At 46.7% G+C, this 25053-nt stretch overlaps 1 protein-coding gene across 5 annotated transcripts in view; it reads right to left on the bottom strand.

Annotated features, from left to right (window-relative positions):
• The window catches only part of Wdr20 (WD repeat domain 20), a 60249-nt gene that overhangs the window by 22081 nt on the left and 13115 nt on the right, over positions 1 to 25053 (bottom strand). For 2 of the 5 annotated variants that reach the window (XM_051151584.1, XM_051151595.1), the window contains exon 2: positions 2022 to 2204. The exons of 2 other annotated variants lie outside the window; for them this stretch is intronic. In XM_051151584.1, coding sequence (XP_051007541.1) covers positions 2022 to 2204 — 183 coding nt within the window. Of the gene's footprint in view, positions 1 to 2021; positions 2205 to 11045; positions 11390 to 25053 lie in introns of those variants that run through there. One more of the 5 variants, XM_051151588.1, reaches the window with a different exon arrangement.

The following is a 25053-nucleotide window of genomic DNA, read 5'->3' as shown; positions in this document are numbered from 1 at the left end:
CAACTCCAGTTTCAGTTAACAGTGCACAGAAGAGCAGCTTTGTGCCTCCTACCTTGCTATATTCCCCAGTCCTCATAAAATAAGTAAATAAACAAATCACCCAGCCACTTACAAATCACCTCCCCAAGTGGCATTAGTAAAATGTCTGAGTAAACAGATTCTTTTCTGATTAATATTTTTTAAGGAAAAATGTGGCTAAATAGCTTTTCTCTTCAGCTGTCAATTCAGAGGGCAAATTTATTCCTAATCAACCCAGAAGGAACAGGATGATACTGGTCATGCAGACAGCATGTGCCTCAAGACGGCAAAGAGTCAGAACTGTGGCTGCTGTGGAGTTATTCTTCCTCTTCCCAAAATTACATCTTACCAACCAGGCTTGGGAACACGGCTCTGGTCCATGTACACAATATTAAAACCAGCAGCACTGCAAATCCCACAGCCTTCTGACACAGAGCCATATAATACCACCCTCCTAAACGGCTGAGACCATCCCCTCAGCAAGGCTGCTGCATCGCTGCTGTTTCTGGGAAAGCCACACTGAAGCAGGAGAGACAAAGTATCAAATAGTGGTTTATCAAAGTCTCAAAAACCAAAACAAAACACTGAATGGCCTGAATACACACAACGTATTGGCAACTTCTGCCTGCTGTGCAACAGCCCTGACACACTCCTCAACAGGAGTCAGAGAGCTCAAGCTCCTACCTGAATGGAGCTGGAGATGCGCCAGAAACCCCAGCGCATGCCACATTTGCAAAACCTGTGTGCTGCTGTGATCCAGTTTTAGGTCCAGGATTCCTAATGTCAAAGGTAATTGTACAAAAATATATTCAAGAGCATGAGAGCCACTCCTTAGCCAAATGCCTATCAAACACACACACACACGAGCTTAAGCTGCAATTTGAGCAGCCTTAGAATATGTCACCAAGTCATTCCATCTACATGAAATTGTTCAGTGACATGAACAATGTCTGGAATTCTGTACCTTCTTGTTTAAAATATACGTATCAAGAACTGGCTATGGTGGCGCACACCTTTGATCCCAGCATGTGGGAGGCAGAGGCAGAAGGATCTCTGTGAGTTCGAGACCAGCCTAATCTACATGGTGAGTTCCAGACCAGTCAGAGCTACACAGTAAGATCCTGTCTCAAAACAACAAAACAAAAATCACATCTCAAGTTATCAATATGCTTGTTCCCATTATAGAAGTGATGTGTGTGCCCCCACATGACTGTTGAGATCAGAGGTCACATGACACAGCTTCCTCTACTATTATGCATTTATTTGTTTTTCAAGACAAGGTTTCTCTGTGTAGCCTTGACTGTCCTGGACTTGCTCTGTAGACCAGGTTGGCCTAGAATTCAGTGATCCACCTGCCTCTGCCTCCCAAGTGCTGGGATTAAAGGCATGCGCCACCATGCCCAGCAATTATGTATTTTTTTAATTTTTAATTTTAATTTTTAAGAGGCAAGGTTTCTCTGTGTAACCTTGGCTTTCCTGGACTCACTTTGTAGACCAGGCTGACCTCGAACTCACAGAGATCCACCTGCCTCTGTCTCCCGAATGCTGGGATCAAAGGCTTGCACCATAGAGCCCCGCTGTATTTTTTTTAAAACAAGATTTTTCATTGAACTGGAGCTTACGGACTGTCTTCTAGACTAGCTGACTGTTGAGTCCCTGGGATCCTTTGGTCTCCACAAGTGGCCATGCCTGGCTTTTTATGTGGGTGCTGGAAATCCAAAGAAACACATTGCCCACTGAGCCATCTCCCCAGCTCCCATGCAGAAGGGTTCTAAGGTACCTGCTGTAGACAGCTGATCATTCTCTGTACAAACACACACAGTTACCTCAAGGACAAACAAGTTCAGAACATTTGTCTACCACATTTATACTTGCATAATACACAGTAAAGAGAGCTAAGCAAATGAAAAGCAGGCTTAACCCAGGGTAAAACAAGGCCCTTTGAGCAAGAACACAGAAACTCTTACAGGGATTCTTAACAGCTAAAGCCGAGTGCTACTTACTTCCTCATTAAATAGCTTGCTAGTTTCTTTTTTGATTGGGTCTATAAGCTGGACTTGGCCTGCGGAAAAGCCCACTAGGAGAGAGACGCTTTCTGCCGTGGCTGTGAGGTGGTTGAAGTCATGACAAGTCGGCTGTGTTCCTTTGTATATCCTTTTATCTATTGGTTTACTCAGGTCAGCAGCCTGGAGGAAAAAGAGAAAAATAATATCGTGAACAGCACATTGAGATGAGCAAGTGAAGCTAAACTACTTTATATTCCGCTATGAACCTCGCGTCTTAAAATACGGCTTTAATTGAGACTTAACACTCACCTCACATTTTATAAGAGCGATTTCACATATGTAGCCAATTAGATATTGTTAGACTAACTATAAAATATTCACTGTAACTGTCATTTTCCACATTTCCACCTTCAAACACATGGAACAAGGGCTCCCAGACTTTAGAAGGAAAACCTCCTTGGTCTTAAGTTCCATATTTCCAAATGCACTCCAAGAATTCTAACAGAGGCTCAGGTGCGTCTACTGCACCTCAGTGCCCACTGCTCAGGTACTCAACTGTGGTCCACAGACGGCCAGGCAGCCAGAGTGTACACTCTCAACCCACTCCAGGCCCTGTGCAGCAGAAACGATGGAGGAGGCACATGCTATGGTTTTACAGGTCTCTCGGGCGATCAGGCGCAGGGCTGGAGTCCGCCCAGGAAGGCTCCTTCCTCTGCTGCCATCACTGTCCTGCCTGGCAAATGTCAGGGTTGGATTTGGAACCTAGCTATGTTGACCACAGGCAAATGGGGGAAACATACCCAACATACTATACTGCAAGGTCAAAAGCAAATAGTTTCTGGCTTGAGTTAATAAAAGTGACTTTTAAATGTGCCCCCCAACTCTTCCTATTTAAAAAAAAAATTTTTTTTTTCTTTCCAAGACACGGTGTTTCTCTGTGTAGCCCTGGCTGTCCTGGAGCTCACTCTAGATTAGGCTAGCCTGGAACTCACTCACAGAGATCTGCCGGCCTCTGCCTACCTGAGTGCTGGGATTAAAGGTGTGTACTGTTTTTTCTTTATTGTGCTGTTGTTGTTGTTGTTGTTTTAACATTTACCGTGTGTATGCACATACAGGTGACATGTGGCATGCTGGGATTACAGGCATGTGCTTTTTTTTCTTTGTTGTGCTGTTGTTGTGTGCACACAGGTGACATGTGGCGTGCTGGGGGCAGTGGACAAGCTGTAGAAAGCAGTGCTCTGTTTCCACCACATGGGTTACAGGGACTGAATTCAGATGGTCAAGTTTCCTTTTTTTCCCCCCTTCTTCCTTCAAGAAGCACATTTTCTTCGAGGAGAAATGTCTCGTGTATGCTGGGTTGTTTCTGTTGAGCCAGTGAGATGGCTCAGTGGGTACAGGTGCTTGCTGACAAGCCTAGTGACATACATTCACACACAAGCACAGACACAAGCCCCGCTGAAGTAACTAAAACGGGAGACAGTGCCGCTCCTCAGTGTGTCAGCCTCTGTGTTCTTTACCGCGGCAAGCCCACAGGCCCCGCCTTTCTTCCAAAGGGGCCTGTGACACTATATGACTTGTTCTGTTTGATCCCCAAATAACAAACTTAGCAGAAAAGAAGACTTTGAGCAAGTGCAAAACTGAGGGTTCCACAGTTAGGACCTGAGAGGGCCACGTGGTCCTGGGAACCCAGGACAAAGGAGGCAGGAGGCTACCCTCCCAGCTTCCCCTCTGCTAAGGCACAGATGCTGTGCACACCTTTAATCCCAGGCTTGAGAGACAAAGGCAAGCAAGATGTGGGCTTCAGGGCTACACAGTGAGGTCCCACCTCAATAAACAAACAAACAAACCAAAACCCCCAGATACAACCAGCACTATCTGTTCTGCTGACAACCGGCAAAACAAGGCAATTACACATGGAACAGCACTGAGCTGCATGGTGAACACAGAGTCAAAACAAAAGGCCTCGGCCTGACTGCAGGGACGGTGGCTGCCGTTACCGCTGTTCGAGAGGCAGGTGGATCTCTGAATTTGAGGCCAGCCTGGTCTACAGAGTGAGTTCCAGGACAGCCAGGGCTACAACCAAAGCTACCCACTACGCCCCCACCCCAAATTAGCAAGGAAGTGGATGGATTGATGAGAAAGTTTTAAAGGGCGCACAGAAGCACCGCTGGACCCTAGGACACTTGCTCTCTCCCACCCGAACGGCACATCAGGCCATGCGCTACCTGCCCAAACTTACTGTGGAGACTGAGGTGATCCATAGGACCTTGCTCCCTGACTGCCCACATCCCATCCCACACAACAAAGTTCCTTCCTGGAAATCTTCATAGGCTCTACTATTGTACTCAGGGTCTCTGGCGTCCAGCCCGGGCAGAAGAGAAGGCTACCACTCAGCCTCTCACTTCACAGCACAGCTGTCTCCCAACAGCCAATCACCTAGCTCTGTATATCTCTTCCTATTTCCTCTCTACTTTGTGTGTAACACTACTTGGAGCTCACACGTCCCTTTTAACAGCAGTAATCACTACCTGAGCCAGCCTCTGTTCCTCTTCAAAGGGTCACGACTCCCTGGCAGATGGCTTGCTTCTCAACTTGAAGCTCTCTGGCAGAAAGGAAAAAGTCTAGACCTTAGAACTTTGCAAGCTTAAGAGTTAAACCCAACTCACCATCTTGGCAGCCAGCTTTGTTCTGTCACTCAGCCCCAGAGAACAAGCGGCAGCTCCCCACAGGCAGCAGGAAAGGCAGCGGCTAATGGCAAGCAGGGAGCCGTAACCACCATCCTAGTCACCTCCCACCTCAGGGCAAAAGCTCCATTCACTCCTCCTTTCCATCCTTCACAGCCCGAAGACCTCCTCTGCCTGCACACTCGCCCTCCTCTCACGGAGGGAGCAACAGTTGTGTCTACTGAGCACTTTCTACAGAGCAGCCCCACAGTGGGGCGCTGACACCTCTTAGCCATTCATCTCGGGCCCTGCGCTCTTCTCTGCCTTCGCTTACTCTCTCCCACCATGCCACCAAGCCACCAAGCCACCAAGCCCCAGCTGAGGGGCCACCTTCAGGAATCCTGGCAGTGACTTAAAGCCACCTGTCCTCCTGCGCACTGCTCTGCGCTCGCGGCCCACCCGAGTTCCCAAGCACATGAATAACCCCACGAGGTCTAAAAGCTTAAGCACTTGCATGTTCTTTAAGATTTATTCATTTTTATTTTTGTGTGTGGGTGTCTTGCCTGTATGCGCATCTGTGCCTCACATGTACACACTGCCTATAGAGGTCATTGGGAGCACCATGGTCCTCGGAAGGGCAACACATGTTCTTGCCTGCTGAGCCTTCTCTCCAGCCCTCAGCTGTGCCGTCAGCTATACAGAGCTACATAACAAGTCCCTGAAGGAGTACACCTTCTGGCGTAAAGGTGCCGATTCGCCCTCCCAGTGGCATCCACATGCTTTGCCTCATAACTGCCAATCATCAGAACTCCTTAAACATGAATTTGTAACAGAATTACTTTCTTTTTTTAAGATTTATTAAAAATAATAATAAATAATAAAATAAAAGATTTATTTATTATGTACAATGTTTTGCCTGCATGTACAACTGCACACCAGAAGAGGGCACCAGATCTCATTATAGAGGGTTGTGAGCCACCCTGTGGTTGCTAGGAATTGAATTCAGGACTTTTGGAAGAGCAGGAAGTGCTCTCAACCTCTGACCTCCAGCCCCAGAATCATTTTTCTTTGTTTTGTTTTTGTTTGTTGTTTTTTGAGACAGGGTTTCTTTCTCTGTGTAGACCGGGCCCTGGACTTGCTTTGTAGCTCAGGCTGCCTCAAACTCAGCGATCCACCTGCCTCTGTGTCCCAAGCGCTGGGATTAAAGGTGTGCGCCACCACCGCCCGGCCAGAAAGAATTCTTAAATTAATCCCAGTTTTCTTCCCAGGGCCACAGATTCTCTGTGGATGCTTTTTCAAGATAAATTTTGCTGAAATACAGTAGGTTAGGAATTTTTCTTCTCAGCTCACGTTTCTATCCCGTCTGCCTGGTGACTGCTGCTGAGCCATCGGAAGTGGTGGTCAGGGCAGCCTGACTCCCAGGGCTCAGTGGGTAGCTCCAACTTGAGCCTGGGCGTCATCAGCACAGCATGCCACATCACATGGGCCTGCGCTGAGCTCTCTCTGTGGGAACTTGCTGCTTGACCCTCTAGGGTGTTCAGAGCATTTGATATGGATGAAAAACATCTGACTTCTTTTGAAAAATGTGTTAAATGACAGATCCTAAATGTGCTGCAGGAGCAGGAGAAGTGATAACCCTGAGTTTTAGCCTCCTTCCCCATCCACATTTGAGAACTGCCTCACAACAAACCAGTCTTTTTGCTGGAGAAGAATAAAATGTCCTTTTATTGGCAAGTTTAACAATTACATTGCTGGGGGGGGGGGGTGGCCTGCACTCTCTGCCTGCAGCTGCTTTTCTTACACCTAACTTCACTCCTTCCTCTTCAGCATTCCCTGGCCATCAAAGGCTGCCCATCCCATTCTGGCCCAGCATGGCTCAGCCTCCCTGGCTCTGCACCAGTCTCCTCCCACCCACTTGTACCCTGCCCACTTTATCCCACACAAACTGCCAGTTCATCTGGAGGAATCCCCAGGTCAGTCTCATACAAAAACTCCAGGCTCTTTCTGCGAGACAGGGCAGCTCAGCTACCCTAGGCCCCCCAGTGGGCTTTGGCGCCACCCCACTCCTCTGCACCCCAAAGGCATTGCCTGTGCTTCCATGCCTGCCAGCCTGGCCTTGTATTCCAACCTTTACATAGAAAGCTTTCCCCACTGCCATTTCCACAGAGCCCACTTGTCCTGGCAAGCAGCTGTTTCCTCATGTCACTTACCTTTGCTGTCTTTGCTCTGTGTCAGAGTGCCCCTCGCTAGGGGCCACATGACTAGTGGTAATGGCTTAACAATACTCCATACGTCATGAAAGTCTAACTCCTTTACAAAAAAATCAAGGAAATGGCTGGGAATCACTGACAGCCTGAGCAAATCTCTGAAACAGTAGCAGGTACAGTCAAGTGGCACCAAGGGCCACCATTATACCATCTTGAAAATCTGAAGAACTGGTGTTTTCCATGACCATCACCTTGTATCTTTATGTTAACGTGCGTAGGTCTCATGTTACAGAGGTGAAGAGACAATGCCGCACACAGCACGTATGCTGAGGTCAGAGGGCAGCTCTGAGGTTGGTCCTCCTCACCCTTGACGTCGTTCCCAGACTCCTCTCGGCTGCAGGCTGCACTGCACGCACTGTTCTGCACTGAGCCATCTCCCCAGCCCTCCACTAGCACTCCTCCCGATGACTTCTCAGACGAGAAGGGTAAACTTTCTTTCCAAGGTCACAAAAAAACCTAATTGGGGGAATAGGTGAGCTGCAGGAACATTATCTTAAAACTTGAGATCCAAAATAAAACACACTATAAAGACTGTGCCATAGTTTTGACTTAGACCAGAGGCTTCTTGTGCCTATCAGGGCAGTACATGGTGTAACGCCTGGGGCTGGCCCGCTGGCCCACATCTGCTGCAACTGTTGAACACTAAAGCTGCCTAAGGCCCAGGGAACTCTAAGCATCCAAGCTGAGAGGGATAACCTGGGATAACCGCCTCATGACAAAACCCTCAAAGATGTTCACTACCTCCACTCACAATAATCAGAAGCAAACAGGTAACACACAAGTAATAGCTGCACAGCATGTGCACATGCCGGAAGTCCAGCCCCTCTCTACTTGTCCTTGAGAAACAAAACCAGCTTAGTCTTGTAAAGCACCCACCCAATTCATCTTTCTCACAATCCCTTCAGGTCAGCAGTCACATCCAAATATCTGCACAACTAGCATTAATACTACGTAAAGAACTCAGGAGGCAGAGGCAGGTAGAGGATCTCTGTGAGTTCAAAGCCAGTTTTATCTACAAAGTTGAGTTCCAGACCCAAGGCCACACAGTGAAACCCTATTTTAAAAACAAAAACCACTAAGTAAAGAGCCAAGTACTTCTCTCTCTCTCTCTCTCTCTCTCTCTCTCTCTCTCTCTCTCTCTCTCACACACACACACACACACACACACACACACACACACACACACACACGGTATCCACAGATATGTGTATCTACATACACATTTATATCAGCAAACTAAGAAATCAGTAGGCTTAGATTCAATTATCTCAGAAGGAAAAATAATGCCAATCAATTGTACAGTCTCAGTGTTAAGAGTCAGGATCTTAGCTGGGCGTGGTGGCGCAAGCCTTTAATCCCAGCAGAGGCAGGCAGATCTCTATGAGTTCTGGTCTACAAAGCGAGTCCAGGACAGCCAGGACTACAAGAGAAACCCTGTCTCAAAAAACAAAACAAACAAACAAAAAGAGTCATGATCTTGTCTCCATTACTGACCACTCTATCCCCTATAGTGGGCCTGGCATACAGAAAGTATTACTGAATGTTTGTAACAGAAAAGTAAAGGGAAAGGAGCCAAAAGACCCAAAAGAGACTCACATAGATAAACACCATCCTTCTGCTGACTAAAATGCTAACAACTAACTGCCTTCTTGAGTACCCATCTGTAAAAACATAAAGCAAAACAAATGAAAAACAAAACAAAACCCCTGAAGCCCCACACAAACTCCATCTGCAAACAGTGGTAAAGCTCTAGAGTTTGCAGAGCATGTCTGCATGTCATTCCATGTCAAGACCCAGCGGCCTAAGCCTTGGTAACAGCTACTACTGCAGCTCCTGTGCCATAAACAGAGAAACAGCATTAGGCATAGAGGAACCAAGTGAGAGAGAAGTGGCAGGCTCCCTCTATAGGGTCATTACAGCAGGTAGGAAGCTGTGGACCTGAAGCTCTGAACCTCTGTCTCTTCGTGGTTGTGTCCTGCGGGACTCAGCTATCCCACCCGTGCTCAGCTTGGCCCACATCCAGACCTATCTTCTAATGCACTGTCTCACTACAGTGGGTGATAGCAGTGTGGTTCCCACCATAGTTCCTGGCACCTAAAAGGCACCGGAGAAAAGTCCCTTCCTTTTCTGCACACATAAAGACCAACTGCTCTTCTTCCAGGCTGGGGGAAGAAAGCTGGGATAATTCTTACTGCTCTACCTTTTTGGCACATTTCCCTTCCAGTATGACTTTCCAGAATACAACAGTGGCTTCCCTCTTTTGTCCCTGTACATAGTACCACACGGCCCACATTTGCCGGGCATTCCAGATCCATTCACTTTCCCCAAAACAAACTCCTGGCCCGGCGCCTGCTAACATGCTCTGATGAGCTGACCTGGAACAATTGCCTGCCACCCACATGCCAGGGTGTTTCCAACGTGCAGCAGCAGCAGCAGCAGCAAGGCTGTCAAAGGTGGGGCCGGAAACCAGGTGAAGCAGAAACACAACAGTGAGCCAGAGAGAGCACAGGGCATTAATGAGACGTCAGGTGTGATAGCATCGCCTTCCTGTTAGCCTCTAATGGGGAGAGGTCACCGCAGTTCACAGCAACAGTGTTAGGAATGGCTTCGCAGGGAGGACAGGTGACAGCAGGGGAAGAGGCTTAGGGGGCCAGGATAGCAAACTGGCATCTTCTCCCAGGCCCCCGCACTGTTAGCAACTAACTGCTAAAGATGACAAGCTTCTGTTGTTATCATATGTCATTTTTCCCAAGGCAGCTTCACACACACACACACACACACACACACACACACACACACACACACACACACTATAAAAAATCTACTCTTTTTTTTTTCTCAAAATAGTTTTTTCCTAAATTCTTTTGTCCCCACCCTTGCCCCATTCCTTATTTTTCTTTGTTTGACATCTCTTTATATAGCCCAAGCCAATTTGGAGTTAAGATTGTTCTGCCTCTGCCTTCCAGATGCCAGGAATACTACAGGCATGTGCCACCTTGCCCAAGTATGGAGTGGAGTTGTTGTTGTTGTTTTTTAAGAGACAGGGTTTCTCTGTGTAGCCTTGGCTGTCCTGGACTCACTTTGTAGACCAGGCTGGCCTCCAACTCACAGTGATCCGCCTGCCTCTGCCTCCCGAGTGCTGGGATTAAAGGCGTGCACCACCACGCCCGGCGTTGGGGCAGGTTTTTAATGATTACAATAAGCTGCTAAAGTGCACCTCTACCACCGCCTCATCCTGTGGCACTTGTGTATACAGATTCCTGCTCATCACAAACAGAGTCACTCACTACAAATTGCTGTCCTGCTGTCTCACTTAGGCTAATGAAATACTAATTTCTTCATTAAAGAAAAACTATGAATAAACATTAGATAAATTCAATTTGCACACATTCTAACACCAGATCTTATCTCATTAAAATGCAGTCATATTCAAATGACCTATTTTTAATAGACCCTTCTGTTAAATATGCAGAGAGATGTGCAGTTTATTCTTAAAAAGATTGCCAGTATCTCAAATGGAAGGGAAGAAAAATGCTTTTATTTTTGCAAAGATGTTCCTTTTAAATTCTTATTAGCTATTTTGTAGGACATGGTCGGTTATACCTGTAATCCCAGCATTTTGGAGGTTGAAGCATAAAGACTGCCAAAAATTCAAGGGCACCCTGGACTACACAGTGAGTCCCAGGCCAGCCTGGACTACAGTATGAAAACTGTTTCCCACCAACCAACCCAACCATCCAAGTAGGATGGAGAATGGAGAATAGAATGTGCGCAGTCAAGAGTGCACAAGACTCAGGCTTGACCCCAACATACACAGGAATTGAGAACATGCTAAAAATCCTCGCACCTGGGAAGTAAGAAGATGAGAAGGTCAAGGTCACCCTAGCTGTAAGATTGTTGGGGAGGGGATTTTTAAGACACCCCCCCCCAAAGAAGCTGGGTGTGCTAGCACACACCTATAACCCCAGGAGGTACTGCAGCAAGTGCAGGCCAGCCAGGGCTATACAGAGAAAGCCTGCCTCAAACAACAATTTACAATAAATCAATAATAAGGTTCTCCTTCAAAGAGGTGTGGAGAGGGAAACACTATGCCTTTCAAAAAGTGCTGAGATCATACTGGTAAATAAAGACATCAAAAATCAGGGAGCAGGCTGGGCACGGTGGCACAGCCTTTTAAACCCAGCACTGGGGAGGCAGAGACAGGTGAACGCTGTGAGAGGCTATCCTGGTCTACAGTGTGAGATTCTGTGTCACACATGATGTTTAAGTGTCATGCTATTGTTTTTATGGCCTTTAGACAATCCTTAGAATTATATTCGACAAAGTACATACATGACGTTCTTACATTTTCCAATTCAAGCTGCTGAGGAACACAAAGCAATCCTCAAATCCCCAGTTATGCAGCAGCCTGTCAGACTCCTGCAGGTTCTTTACCCTACAAGAAAGGGAGGCGCAGGGATATAGGTGGTGACCAGCATGGGGCTTCACGGTGCTCACACTCACTGTTTGCTTTTGTTTTCTTGAGACAGGGTTTCTCTGTGTAGTCCTAGCTGTCCTGGTCTTATTCTGTAGACCAGGCTGGCCTCGAACTCACAGAGATCTGCCTGCCTCTGCCTCCCGAGCGCTGGGATTAAAGGCCTGCACCACCACATCTGGCAGCTCATGCCTTTTTAAAAAAATCATGTTTGGCCAGGCGTGGTGGTGCACACCTTTAATCCCAGCACTCGGGAGGCAGAGGCAGGTGGATCACTGTGAGTTTGAGGCCAGTCTGGTCTACAAAGTGAGTCCAGGACAGCCAAGGCTACACAGAGAAACCCTGTCTCAAAAAAACAAAAAAAAATTTTTTTAAATCATGTTTGAGTACGCCGCAAGGAGCACAGTATTGGAGTCCTGCCTGCCTTGTGTTCTTCTCAAGGGCCCAAATACAGAATAAGTTAACATGGAGCTTCAAAAACATGATTCAGAAACAGGGCATGGTGGTCCTGTGAGGTTTTATTTAATCCAGTACTCAGAAAAGCGAGGTAGATGACCTCTGAGTTCAAGGCCAGCCGGGCCTAAATATTGAGTTCTAGTCATGTCAAAGTTAGACTAATTTTATCTTTGAAATCCTATCTCAAAGATCAATAAATAACACAAATTTACACAAATAATTTTATATTGAATGATGGCATTTTGGGACTTACTCTGTCACTGAATATACCGCACACAGTAATGAAGACAAGCTATAAAAATAAGTGGCAAAAATATGCAATTTAGGGTTTGTAATTCACATTGTGTGTGATCCAGCCAGGCCTCATCAGAAGACATCAGCTGTTTCATCTACGCAGCGCTAGGCGGGAGAGCTGTGGTCTCTGCTATCTAAAAGCCCCCAGCCTCATCTCCTCACTGGCACTACTCCCTGGGCACGTGTGCTGCTCCTCGTTTGTTGTTTATAGCTTATCTCCCCACTACGCTCATCTAGGGAAGGGGCATGACCTCTTCTACAGGCCCACTCAGTAGCAGCCACTCAGACATTTCTGTCTTCCTACCACATTAGAAGAGTCTCTAAGTGCATGAAGCTTGTTAGTACCCACTAGTGGGCAATGCAAGCTGCAGCCTGGAAGAGACAAAGCATGGAAGGCGGCCTCAGCCAGCACCAGTGCAAACGGGTCACAAAGAGCGGTGTGTCGGCGCAGAGTGGCTGTTCCTTTCATGGAGATACACTCCTGTAACTTTATTTTTCAAACTGGGCAGAGTGGCACTCAAGGGCAAGCTGAATGGCACAGTGAGCTCTAGGCCAGGATAGTCTACAAAAGAGAAAGACGGGGTGTGTGTGAGAAGAGACAGGTGTGGTGGCACGCACCTGTGATGCCAGCACTCAGGGAGGCAGAGCCACCAGCCTGGTCTACGAAGAGACCAGGACAGCCAAGGCTACACAGAGAAAACCTGTCTCAAACAAACAAACAAAGGGAGAAGGATGGCAGAAATAGGTACCTTTATTTCCCCCTTTTTTTTAGACAGGGCCTTACCACATAGCTCTGCTATCATGGAACTCACTTTGTAGAGGCCAGGGGGCCTCAAACTCACAGATATCGACCTGCCTCTGCCTCCTCGGTGCTGGGCTTATGCGTGTGTGCCACCATGGCCTGCTAGTAGGTAACATTTTCAAACTCGGATACGTAACTATGAAAAGCCAAGCAGCTCAGCTTGGTGGCAGTGGGTACACTTGTTTACAACAAAGCAGCCTCCTGCCTTGAAGGCAGTCTTCAGGGGTCTGGGACCATCTCATCAGTCTCTCACAGGGTCCTGCAACTCCCTCAGCGTTCAATGTGAAAACATGTAACAACGCCCTCTGGTTTTCCTGTTGTGAACAGCAAATCCAAGTACAAACTTCCAAGACCTCACAGCGTGTGGCTAATGATGAAGCAAAGGAGGACAGAAGCACAGGTCAACCGGGACTCACTCGTGCACAGTGGATGGGAGGCACTGGGAGGCTGGCATTCCCGCTCGGGAGCTGCCCATTCCGGAAGCCGTCTGCCTTTACTGTCAGAAACACTGCTGTGCTTGAGCCCCTGGCAAACATGATCGGCAACACTTTAAAACGAACCGATCAATTCCTCCAAGTGAATTCAGGAAAACTCCAAAAATGAACAAGATATTTCAGAGTTGCTACTCCAGTGACATCTGGAGAAAAGATCCTAGCTGAAAACCTACAGTCCACGCTGGGGAGTGATACCAGGGTGGCACCAGGACACAGAGTTGACTCAGGTTCTGTCTGTGATGCCTTCTAAATCACTACTGCACAAGCGAGAGGGGCGGAGGTAACACAGCAGTCCTGGCAGATGCAGCCGGGGAGTTTGCAGGACTCAGACTCTGTAAGTGACTAGATGCTTGGCCTGTAGAAAGTGCTGGGCAGGTATTAGCAAGTACAGACTGACAATCCCTTACCCCAAATGCCCTGGGTTCAGAGGTGGTGTAAATCTGAGGTTCCTCAGAGTGGGGGATACGGTATAGACGTTACTAGTTACTAGTCAAGCATACCTAGCCCAAATAGCCAAAAGCTGATATACTCCAGAATCTGACAGTTCTTGGCGTCATTATTGTAAAGCATGTTCAAATTTAGTAAAATCCAGGTGTGGCAGGCCATGCCCAGAAGCTCCAAACCTGTATACCATTGTACGTAAATAACACAAGTCTGTTATCTGTTAATGCATTCAATCAAGACAACAGCACAGCAGCATAGAAACAAACATTTAAAAAATATTTCCCATTGAAAAATGTACATATAATAAAAATGTAGGGTTTGAATCTAAGAAGCAAAGTATCAACATTGCTTTTCTTAGTCAGTTATGCTTTACTGAACTTAATATAGTATAATTTTTTTAAAGATAAAATAAACTCAAAAGTCAGATCTGTATAACACACCAATTTATCCATCAGTGAAAGTGCAAGTTAATTTACGAGACAAAAATATGAGTACCATCGGGCGTGGCAGTGCACTCCTTTAATCACAGCACTCAGGTGGATTTCTCTGAATTCGAGGCCAGCCTGCTCTATAAATCAAGTCCAGGACAGACAAAGCTGCAAAGAGAAACCCTGTCTTGAAGGGGAAAAAAAAAAAATCGAGTACCTACATTACTGTGTGTCTCTGTCCACCCTACCTCCACCCTCCTGGAAGTCAGAAGAAATTCTAACCTTAATTCCATGACCCAGCTTGCCTGACAGTAGATGGCAAGGCCCCTATTTCTGGTTGGTTTGTTTGAGACAGGATCTCATGTAGTCAGGCTACTCTGTCTTACTGTGGCTGAGGAGGACCCAGAACTTCTGATCTTGTTTCCACCTCCCAAGTGCTGGAATGATGATGTCCCACCAGACAGGCCTCATTGGGTTTCTGACCTCATCTCCTAAAAGCTACCATGCCTAACACACTATATAATCTCCACAGAGACCTCAAAGGAGCCAGGTTTATAGGCCCAGCTGCTTGGAGGATGAGATTTTAGGATCACTGATCCATAAGGTCAAGAACAGTGGGGACAGTGAAAGTGAAATCCAGGTGTGGCAGGCTATGCTCAGAGTCCTGCACAAGGGACACTGGAAAGGAAGGACCAAAGGACCAGGGTAACCTAGGCTGCACCTAGGACTGTCTCAAAACACCACAGAAGAGTGTCTAACCTAGCGGTACACACTTGTGATCTCAGCACTCATGAGCCTAACTGAGGACGGAAGGCCAGCCCAGGTAACTATTAAATCCCCAATCCAGGTGGCCATAGAGTGAGATACTATCTCAGAAAGAGCAGCAGCAGCAACAAAAATCAACAAGTAACAACAGTAACAAGTAGAGGGCAAAACAGAACAAAAATCCCAAGGACAGGGCTCAGAGAGCAAGCTCCTGAACAACTAGAGCACGGAGGCTTAGAGGCTTAGGGGCACACAAGGACTTGTCCACGGTGTGGAGTGCTGCACCCCAACTCCACGGCCCTAAAGCCTCTGGGCTTAGCCTCCTTGCAGACTTTGCCTGTGAACCTCCTGGCCTAACTGCTTGTTTTCCCCCTTTACAGGACCAGTGAGATGGCTCAGCAGTTAAGGGCCCTGGCGGCCAACCGAGCTGAACCCCCACACCACATGGTGGGGAGAACTGACTCCTCCAAGTTGTCTGACCTCCACAGCTTGTCATGGCATGCACACCAACAAACAAACAAATACACGGAAATAAAGAGATTTTTTTAATCCTTTAAAACGGAGTTTTCCTAAGTCCTGTGAGACACTTTAAGAATAAACCCAACCTTGGAGAGAGTTACAGAAATCTCACTCTGTAAGCCAATCTGAGCCTTCAACACTTGGGAGCTCCACTAGACTAAAGGACACCTGGCCGCTGTGTGCCTGCTCCTGCAGAACTGTCTGTTGGTGGAGAGACACTGTTTCTGCAGTTACAGAGTCTTTTACATTAACTACTGTGGTTTGGGAACAAAAAAATACATTTTGTTTTCCAAACACAGCAGCCTGTATTATGAGATGCTACAGATGTGAAAATGTAGCTGCCACTATGACTTCAAAGGCCCATCTGGCTTTCTATAGAACTCTGACACACACTAAGTAAGTGAATATTAAGAAAAGAAATCTTAGCAGGGCATAGAGGCACACACCTGTAATCCCAGCAGTCAGGAGGCAGAGGCAGGTGGACCACTGTGAGTTCAAGGACAGCCTGGCCTACAAAGTGAGTTCAGGACTGCCAAGACTACACAGAGAAACCCTGTCTTGGGAGGGGGAAAAAAAGCATGCATGGTGTGCGAGAAACAACTCAGGCTCTGAAGTAACAGACCGGCACTTACAGGGTGTGTAGCACTGCCAAAATATCACACATCACCCAGAGTCCCCTTCTCTTCTTCATTTAATGAAGCACTGAACCCTCTAGGTGTCGTGAGGTGCTATGAGACAGGACATAGGAAACCTTTCAGTGCAGTGACTAGCCAAAGTAGGCGTGCAAAACATGGGATCCAGAAAAACATACAAATCAAGCAGGGGACATTAATACCTACTAATTAAATAGCCAAGAGGGGCCAGTCACGGTGGGCCATACCTGTAATACTGGCACCCAGAGGACTGTCATTAGTCCAGGCCAACCTGGACTACATAGTTCCATGGCCAAGCTGGGTCACAGTGTGACTCCCTATCCCTTTTTTTTTTTTTGGAGACAGGGTTTCTCTGTGTAGCCTTGGCTGTCCCAGACTCGCTTTGTAGACCAGGTTGGCCTCGAACTCACAAAGATCCGCCTGCCTCTGTCTCCTGCGTGCTGGGATTATAGACATGCACTACCATGCCTGGGCGTGACCCCTTATCTTTAAAAAAGATACATGAGGGCTGGAGAGAGGGCTCAGGGGTTAAGAGCACTGACTGCTCTTCCTGGGGACCTGGGTTCAATTCCCAGCAACCACGTGCAAGCTCACAACTATCTGTAAGTCCAAGATATGACACCTTCACACAGACATGCATGCAGGCAATATATATAAAATAAAAATAAATAATTTAAAAAAATACAGATGGGGCTGGAGAGATGGCTCAGAGGTTAAGAGCATTGACTGCTCTTCTGAAGGTCCTGAGTTCAATTACCAGCAACCACATGGTGGCTCACAATCATCTCTAATGAGATCTGATGCCCTCTTCAGTTCTGCAGGTGTACATGCAGGCAGAGCACTGTATACATAATAAATCTTAAAAAAGAAAAAGAAGCCGGGCGTGGTGGCGCATGCCTTTAATCCCAGCACTTGGGAGGCAGAGGCAGGCGGATCGCTGTGAGTTCGAGGCCAGCCTGGTCTACAAAGTGAGTCCAGAACAGCCAAGGCCACACAGAGAAACCCTGTCTCGGAAAAAAAAAAAAGAAAAAAAGAAAGAAAAGAAAAAAAAAGAAAAAGATACACAGCTTTAACTGAGACTGGGGGGGGGGGGGGCTTTGAACTCAATATTGTAAGCAATGGCTCCTAAGACAAACCCTTCAGAAAATGAGGCCCCAGACTCTTCATTTTACAAGTCTAACAAGATGCTGCTGCTGCTGCTGCTGCTGCTGCTGCTGCTGCTGCTGCTGGTCAGGGACTACAGTAAAAGAAAATTTACCATAAACACCGTCCATTCTGGCAACATGGGAACTTGTGGAAGAGCTGATGATAGCTGATAGGCATCCAAACAAACAATTTAAGGTCAGGTAGCCCCAAAGGCCTGCCAAACTTAAGGGAGGGAGGGAGGGAGAGAGGAAGGAAGGGTGGGTCTTTCTTTGTCTGAGATAAAGGCTTTACTATGTAGTTCTGGCTGGCCTTGAACTCAGAGATCTGCCTGTTCTAGCTCCCAAGTGCAGAGATGAAAGGTACAGTACAGCCCACGATACCTAATGGTTTTCTGTTTTGATTTTTTGAGGCAGGGTCTTGCATTGCAGCTCAAGCTATCTTAGACTTTACACAGCCTTTCGTGACTTTGAATTCTTGATCTACATAAGCTTCAAGGGCAGAGGTTACAGGTGTGTCCTACCTAAACAGGCTCCACAAAGTCTCACTAAGAACTAGATGTGAGGGTGTGAAGACACTCACATGGTGTCTTCCTATGATTCTTATAGTCTGGCAGTTTTTTAAACAAATGTGTATGAAGCCAGACATGGTGGTGCACTCCTTTAATCCCAGCACTGACGAGGCAGAGGCAGATCGATCTCTGTGAGTTGGACACCAGCCTGGTCTACATAGTTAGCTCCAGGACAACTAGAGATACATAGTGAGACCCTGTCTGGAAACAAGCAAAATGCGTGTATGGCTGTCTGCCTGCATGTATGCATGTATGTGCACCATGTGCGTGCCTGGTTGCCCTCTATGGCTGTCTACCTGCATGTATGCATGTATGTACACCATGTGCATGCCTGGCTGTCCTCTATGGCTGTCTGCCTGCATGTATGCATGTATATGCACCATGTATGCCTGGCTGCCCTCTATGACTGCCTGCCTGCATGTGTGTATGTATGTGCACCATGTGCATGCCTGGCTGTCTACCTGCATGTATGCATGTATGTGCACCATGTGCATGCCTGGCTGCCCTCTATGGCTGCCTGCCTGCATGTATGTATGTATGTGCACCATGTGCATGCCTGGCTGTCTACCTTCATGTATGCATGTATTGCACCATGTGCATGCCTGGCTGCCCTCTATGGCTGGCTGCCTGCATGTATGTATGTATGTGCACCTTGTGCATGCCTGGTTGTCTACCTGCATGTATGTACATCATGTGCATGCCTGGCTGCCCTCCAAAGGTAGAAGAGGGCGTCAAATCCCTGGGAACTGGAGTGACACACAATTGTGAGCGGCCATGTGGGTGGGTGCTGGAACCAAACTTGGATCTTCTGTAAAGCAGAAAGAGCTCTGAATGGCTAAGCCACCTCTCTACACCCAGACCGGAAGTTTTATATGTGTAAGAAGCAAACATTTAGTCAGGCATGGTGGTGAACACCTGTAATCCCAGCACTCAGGAGGCAGAGGCAGGTGGATCTCTGTGAGTTTGAGGACAGCCTGGTCTACAGAGTGAGTCCAGGACAGCCACTGTGACACAGAGAAACCCTGTCTCGAACCCCACCCCCAAAAGTAACTATTTAGACAGTATTATGATAGGCAAGCAGAAAGCTGTGGTGAGGCACCTCAGAGAAAACTGAGACAAGCACACAAAAGCAGCAGTGATTTCAGCATAACCGCTCTAATCTCACATGTGAGCTTATTTAGGAGGCTGAGCTTGGATTTGATGTTATCAAAATAGTACGCCGGCATAGGCAAGTTGGTTAAAACTGTGGCTAAGAACAGACTGGACAGTGGTTAAGGCCAACCTAAGAGGCATGGAAACAGGAAGCAAAGAGCAAAGGAGGAAAGAGTCATAACTAACTCTGAAAGAGGTGACCACAAAACAAGGTCTCATCACCATAGCCACGCTGAGCTTCTGTTCTACGGGGGAAGTCCCATGAAGACACCTGACAGCATATGAGAATAGAGGTGTTAACTGGAGGACAAAACTTTTCCTGGAGAGAGGCAACACATGCCTTTTCACCCCAGATGGGAACCCATCACAGATCAAAGTACAGATGGCACCAAAGACTGACTTGATGAACCAGGTAGGCTTTTTGTTTGTTTGTTTGTTTTTGTTTTTTGAGACAGGGTTTCTCTGTGTAACAGTCCTTGCTATCCTGGAATCACTTTGTAGACCAGGCTGGCCTCGAACTCAGCAATCTGCCTGCCTCTGCCTCCCGAGTGCTGGATTAAAGGCGTGGGCCACCACACCTGGCCGAACCAGTTAGCTTTATTGGGGTTACGTACAGGAGTATGGGTTATAGGTTACTTACAAAAGCAGAAATGACTCAAAAGACAGCTGTATCACCAAAGCTCATCCCAGCATGGGTGACAGCTCACAAAAGCGGGAACCTGGAAGACACTACACAGTCTGCAGGCAGCTCTGTCCTTTTCAGGTTCCTTAAGCCTCTTGGAAGCCTGGTATCTGCTTCTCCCTGAGCGGCTGGTTTGGCCACAGAGTCTTCTTTAAAGCTTTACTATTTACTCTGGGAGGGTGGGGCCTGGTGAAACTGCTCAGTTTCCAGGACTTCCTGAAACTGTTTTGAGTTGCTTCTCTTCTGGCTGAAGGAACTTCTGTAATGAGAATTCTGGTTTCTTTAAAAACCCAGTTAAAAAAAAAAAAAAAAACAGTTAAACTAGGTCAGGTGGAGTGAGTTCAAGATCAGCCTGGTCTACAAAGAGAGTTCCAGGACAGCCGGGATATTACACACAGAGAAACCCAATCTCAAAAAGCAAAAAAAAAAAAAAAAAAAAAAAAAAAAAAGTTAAGAGCTGGGCATGGTGGCACACGCCTTTAATCCCAGCACTCGGGAGGCAGAAGCAGGTGACTTTCTGTGAGTCCAGGTCAGCCTGATCTACAAAGCGAGTCCAGGATAGCCAGGACTACAAAAGAACTGTCTCCAAAAAAAAATTTAAAAGCAAGTTATGTGAATATGTTTTTGTTTTAATCCCAGCTGTAAGACATGGGGCGGCTTCAGACTGTCCACAGCTGCTTCGCAGCAGGTGACTATGATTAACCTCATGCTCTCCTGCAGGTGTGTGGTTTCCCCAGCTGCAGATAGTGTCTATGACCTTTGGAATTCTGGGAACTTTTCAGAGGCTATATAAATGCTTGGTCCAGAATGGCTGTTGTTGCTATTGCTGCTGTTGGCTGGCTGCAGTTTATTGCTATTGGTTGCAGTTTGTCAAGGAGTAGTGTGCAAAAAGATGAGAATAAATTGAACATCCTGAGCTGGGGCGTGGTGGCGCCACACCTTTAATCCCAGCACTCAGGAGGCAGAGGCAGGCGGATCGCTGTGAGTTCGAGGCCAGCCTGGTCTACAAAGTGAGTCCAGGATGGCCAAGGCTACACAGAGAAACCCTATCTCGAAAAACCAAAAAAAAAAAAAGAAAGAAAGAAAGAAATTGAACGTCCTGATGGCGAAGATCAAATTTGCCCCAAGGAACCCAATGCCCCATCAGCAGGAAGTAGTCTAAAGAAATCTACATCCCTGTCCCCTCCCCACTTCTTTCCTGCCTACCTAGTGCTGACGACAGGATTGGGGTGGAGAAGGGTGATGAATACAGAAACCAAATAAAGTAGCCAAAAGGCCCAGCTACAAGCTTCCCTGCAGGACGGGGTGTTTCAATCTCCCAGGAAACTGTCACACAACAGTACAAGGCAATCAGCCTTATCCTAATATCAGCCAGCTAACCTCACATAACGAGGCATTAGCAAAGGGATCTCAAATGGTATTCACCTCAATGCAAGAAGAAAAACTGGCTTACTTCTTCAGCTTTTATATATGAACCTTAAATGTGGTGTATAATGCTATTTAGTCATCTTAATTTATAAACCAAAAATTCACAAAATTTTTCACTCAATGTTTAACCATAAACATGCAGATGCTAAAATTTGTGTTTTGGTGAAGATGGAACATAACTAGAATTTTGTGTCTTGTATTACAGGCTGTCTGGGGGGTGGGTACAGGGGGAGAAATACGTGAATTCAACGATGGTTAATCTCTGGTTTTCTTTTGGGAAGAACCTGGGGCCTTGTATATGATAAGCAATTAATTGTTCTATCCATTAGGCCACATGTCCACATCCCCAGCTCAAATACTGATTATTTGTAAAGAGAACATGGGGTCTGGGACCAGGATGTGAGACTTTTTTATTGCATATCCTTGGAAATTTTTTTCTTTTTGTTTTGATGTGGGGAGCCATGCTAAATTCAGGCATGTTAGAAATCCTGTGCTTAGGCTGCATGAGCTGTTGACCCTTGCCGAAGGAGGTATTGTGTTCTAGGCTATCTTTGGATTGTCTACCTTTTAAGGAAATAGGGAAGTCCTTACAGGGAGCTACACAGAGGATCAAGGACGTTCTTACAGGAAGCTATTCAGGCGACTATACTCTTGCCTGGGGGCTGGGGAAAGTGGGATTAGCATAGATCCTGTTGACCTGGCTATATAAAGTCTTACTCATGTGCATTAAAGAGAGTTTTGATCAGAAATTTCCAGACTTGACTCATTATTTCTCACATCTCTGTCCCCCACTTTCAATCCCCACTCCCTCTTTCAGGTGAATCCTGGTTCAACTTGTCCTGCAGGCCGGGACATATGGTGCCCAAATAGGGTGCTATGAGTTCAAGGCCAGCCTGCTCTACAAAGCAAGCCCAGGACAGCCAAGGCTACACAGAGAAACCCTATCTCAAAAAACAAAAACAAACCAAAAACGAAAACAAAAAAAGAGAGAGAAGAAAAGAAAGAAAGATGGATCAGCCGAGCTGTGTATGCGCACGTCCATAACCTCAGCTGATACAGAAGGACTACCTACCATAAGTTCAAAGCCATCTTGAGCTATAGAATTAGTTCTAGGACAACCATGACTCTGTACAGAATGAAACCCTGTTGAAAGGGATTGAGGTAAAATGGTGGTCACCATCTGAAAGGAACAGCACAATCACATTTAGGCACTATCTTGATTACTCTTCTAGTGCTGTGATAAAATAACTGACCAAAGTGATTTATGAAAGAAAGTATTAATTTGTGGCTTATGGTTTCAGCGGGTTAGAACCCATGACAGTGAAGCAAAAGCACAGTGGTAGGAAGAACTGAGAGCTCACATCTCAATCCACAAGACAGAGGCTCAGAGACTGACCTCTTCCAACAAGACCACATTTGCCAATCCTTCCAGAACAGTTCCATAAACTGGGAACTCAAAATTATGAGCCTATGGAAGCCATTCTCATTCAAGCTACCACAGTGAGGAATCAGAAAGGTGAGGGGGCCAGCCACCCTTGTAGCTGAATAGGAAACTATCTAGTCCCCGAGGGAATACATGGCATTGCTTCTGATAACAAAGAGTGAGTAAGTTCCCCTTCAGAGACTAGGACCAAAAGGAAAAGAAAGAACACTCCTGGCAAAGCAGCAGCCCAGAAGAATGAGTGTCAAGAAACTTAATGCTTATCAGAGGGATTAAATGGAAGCCAGCAAACTAGAAAGAGAAGCCAGTACGATGGCTTACACCTATAATCCCAGCAATGGTGAGGCAGAGGAAGACAGATCTCTGTGGGTTCGAGGCCAGCCTGCTCTACAAAGTGAGTCCAAGACAGCCAAGGCTACACAGAGAACCCCTGTCTTGGGGACAGAGGGGAGGGTTAGAAAGAGAATGGAAGAGCTGCAAACAAGAAAGGCAAGGGCTAATTCACAAAACACGAGCAGTCAGGGTTGGGGTTTTGTCTGTTCCTCTGCAGTGCTGGGGATGGAATCATGCGTGCTGGGCATGCCAGGCAAGCAGCTGCTCCCGCCGCCACCGCCGCTGCCGCCGCCACCGCCTCCTCCTCCCCTCCCCCGAGCTACATTCCCAGCAAAACAATGTTTGGTTTTTCGTGGTATAATCAACAAGAGTCAATACTCTAAGCATGGCAGACTCGGCATATAATCTCAATATTTGGAAGATGAAGGCAGGAGGACCTTAAATTCAAGGTCATCTTTGGCTTCACAGCCAGTGTGAGGCCAGCCAGGGTCACATGAGACCTTGCCTCAATAAGCAAACAAGTAAACATCACTGAAAGACTTTAAGCCTAGAAATGACATCATATTCATGTTTTTAAAGACCACTCAATCTAACAGCCACGAAGGGTCAGGACAGGAGGAAGAGGAGCCTAGGCCATGTTGCCTGAGGCTTCACCAGGGGTTATGAGGAAGAGCAGAGCAAGCACAGGCAGGGATCTTAAAATAAGAATCAACAAGAAACCGAGTGAAGCTAGAAAAAGGAAGAGAAAGAAGCACAATAACAATGGAACCCAAAACATTCAGTCAAGGACGCAGAGCCTGAGGTGGCTCAGCAGGCACAGGTGCTTGCTGCTAACCCTGAAGACCATATGATGGAAGGCTAACTCCCACAAGTTGTCCTCAGACCTCCACTAGAGTGCCATGTAATGTGTACTCCCTTCCTTACCCCCACCAAGAAATTAAATGCCATTTTTTAAAAGATTTATTTATTACGTATACAGCATTCTGCCTCCGTGCATGCCTGCAGGCCAGAAGAGGACACCAGATCTCGTTATAGATGGCTGTGAGCCACCATGTGGTTGCTGGCAATTGAATTCAGGACTTTTGGAAGAGCAGCCAGTGCTCTTAACCTCTGCGCCATCTCTCCAGCCCCTTAAATGCCATTTTTAAATTTTTTACTAATTAGAGAAAAAGTATGAGCTAGGGAGAAGGCTCAGTTAGTAAAACAGCTTTCTATACAATTCTGATGAGCTCGGTTCACCCTAGAACCCACAATGGACAAGGACCTCTGCACATCTTCCATGGCGCACACCTTCCATGGCATGCATGTGCACACACACTCACCCAATAATAATTTTAAAAGAAAAAGTATGAAAAAAAAAAAAAGAGAAAGAAACTAAAAACTGCTTGCTTAGAATCAAGAGTTAAGGAAGGAATAAGAATTAAAATTACAAGCCAGGTGTGGTGGCTCCCGGCATTTGGGAAGCAGAGGCAGGCAGATCTCTAAGTTCGAGGCCAACCTGGTCTACAAAGAGAGTTCCAGGACAGTCAGGGCTACACAGAGAAGTCCTGTCTTGAAAAACAAAACAAACAAGCAAACAAAAAATTAAAATTACACTGGGTGTAGTGGCGCAAGCCTTTAATCCTAGTACTTGAGAGGCAGAGGCAGGAGGATCGATGTGAGTTCAAGGCCAGCCTGGTCTACAAAGCAAGTCTAGACAGCCAAGGCTGCACAGAGAAACCCTGTCTCAAAAAAAAATTTCAACCAAGAGAGACTTGATACCCTATGAGCATATACCGGGACAGGAAGTCCCCCTCAGTCACAGTCATAGGGGAGGGGAGTAAGGGGAAAGTGGGAGAGAGGGAGGAATGGGAGGATACAAGGGATGGGATAACAATTTAGATGTAATATGAATAAATTAATAAAATGTATTTTTTTAAAGATTTGTTTATTTATTATTATGTATACAGCGCTCTGCCTGCATGTACATCTGCAGGCAGAGGAGGACATCAGATCACATTATAGATGGCTGTGAGCCACC

The sequence above is a fragment of the Acomys russatus genome, chromosome 1, assembly GCF_903995435.1.
Source record: "Acomys russatus chromosome 1, mAcoRus1.1, whole genome shotgun sequence".
NCBI classification, from domain to species: Eukaryota; Metazoa; Chordata; class Mammalia; order Rodentia; family Muridae; genus Acomys; species Acomys russatus.
The sequence above is the reverse complement of the archived record's forward strand: the minus strand, read 5'-3'. Positions and strand labels throughout refer to the sequence as shown.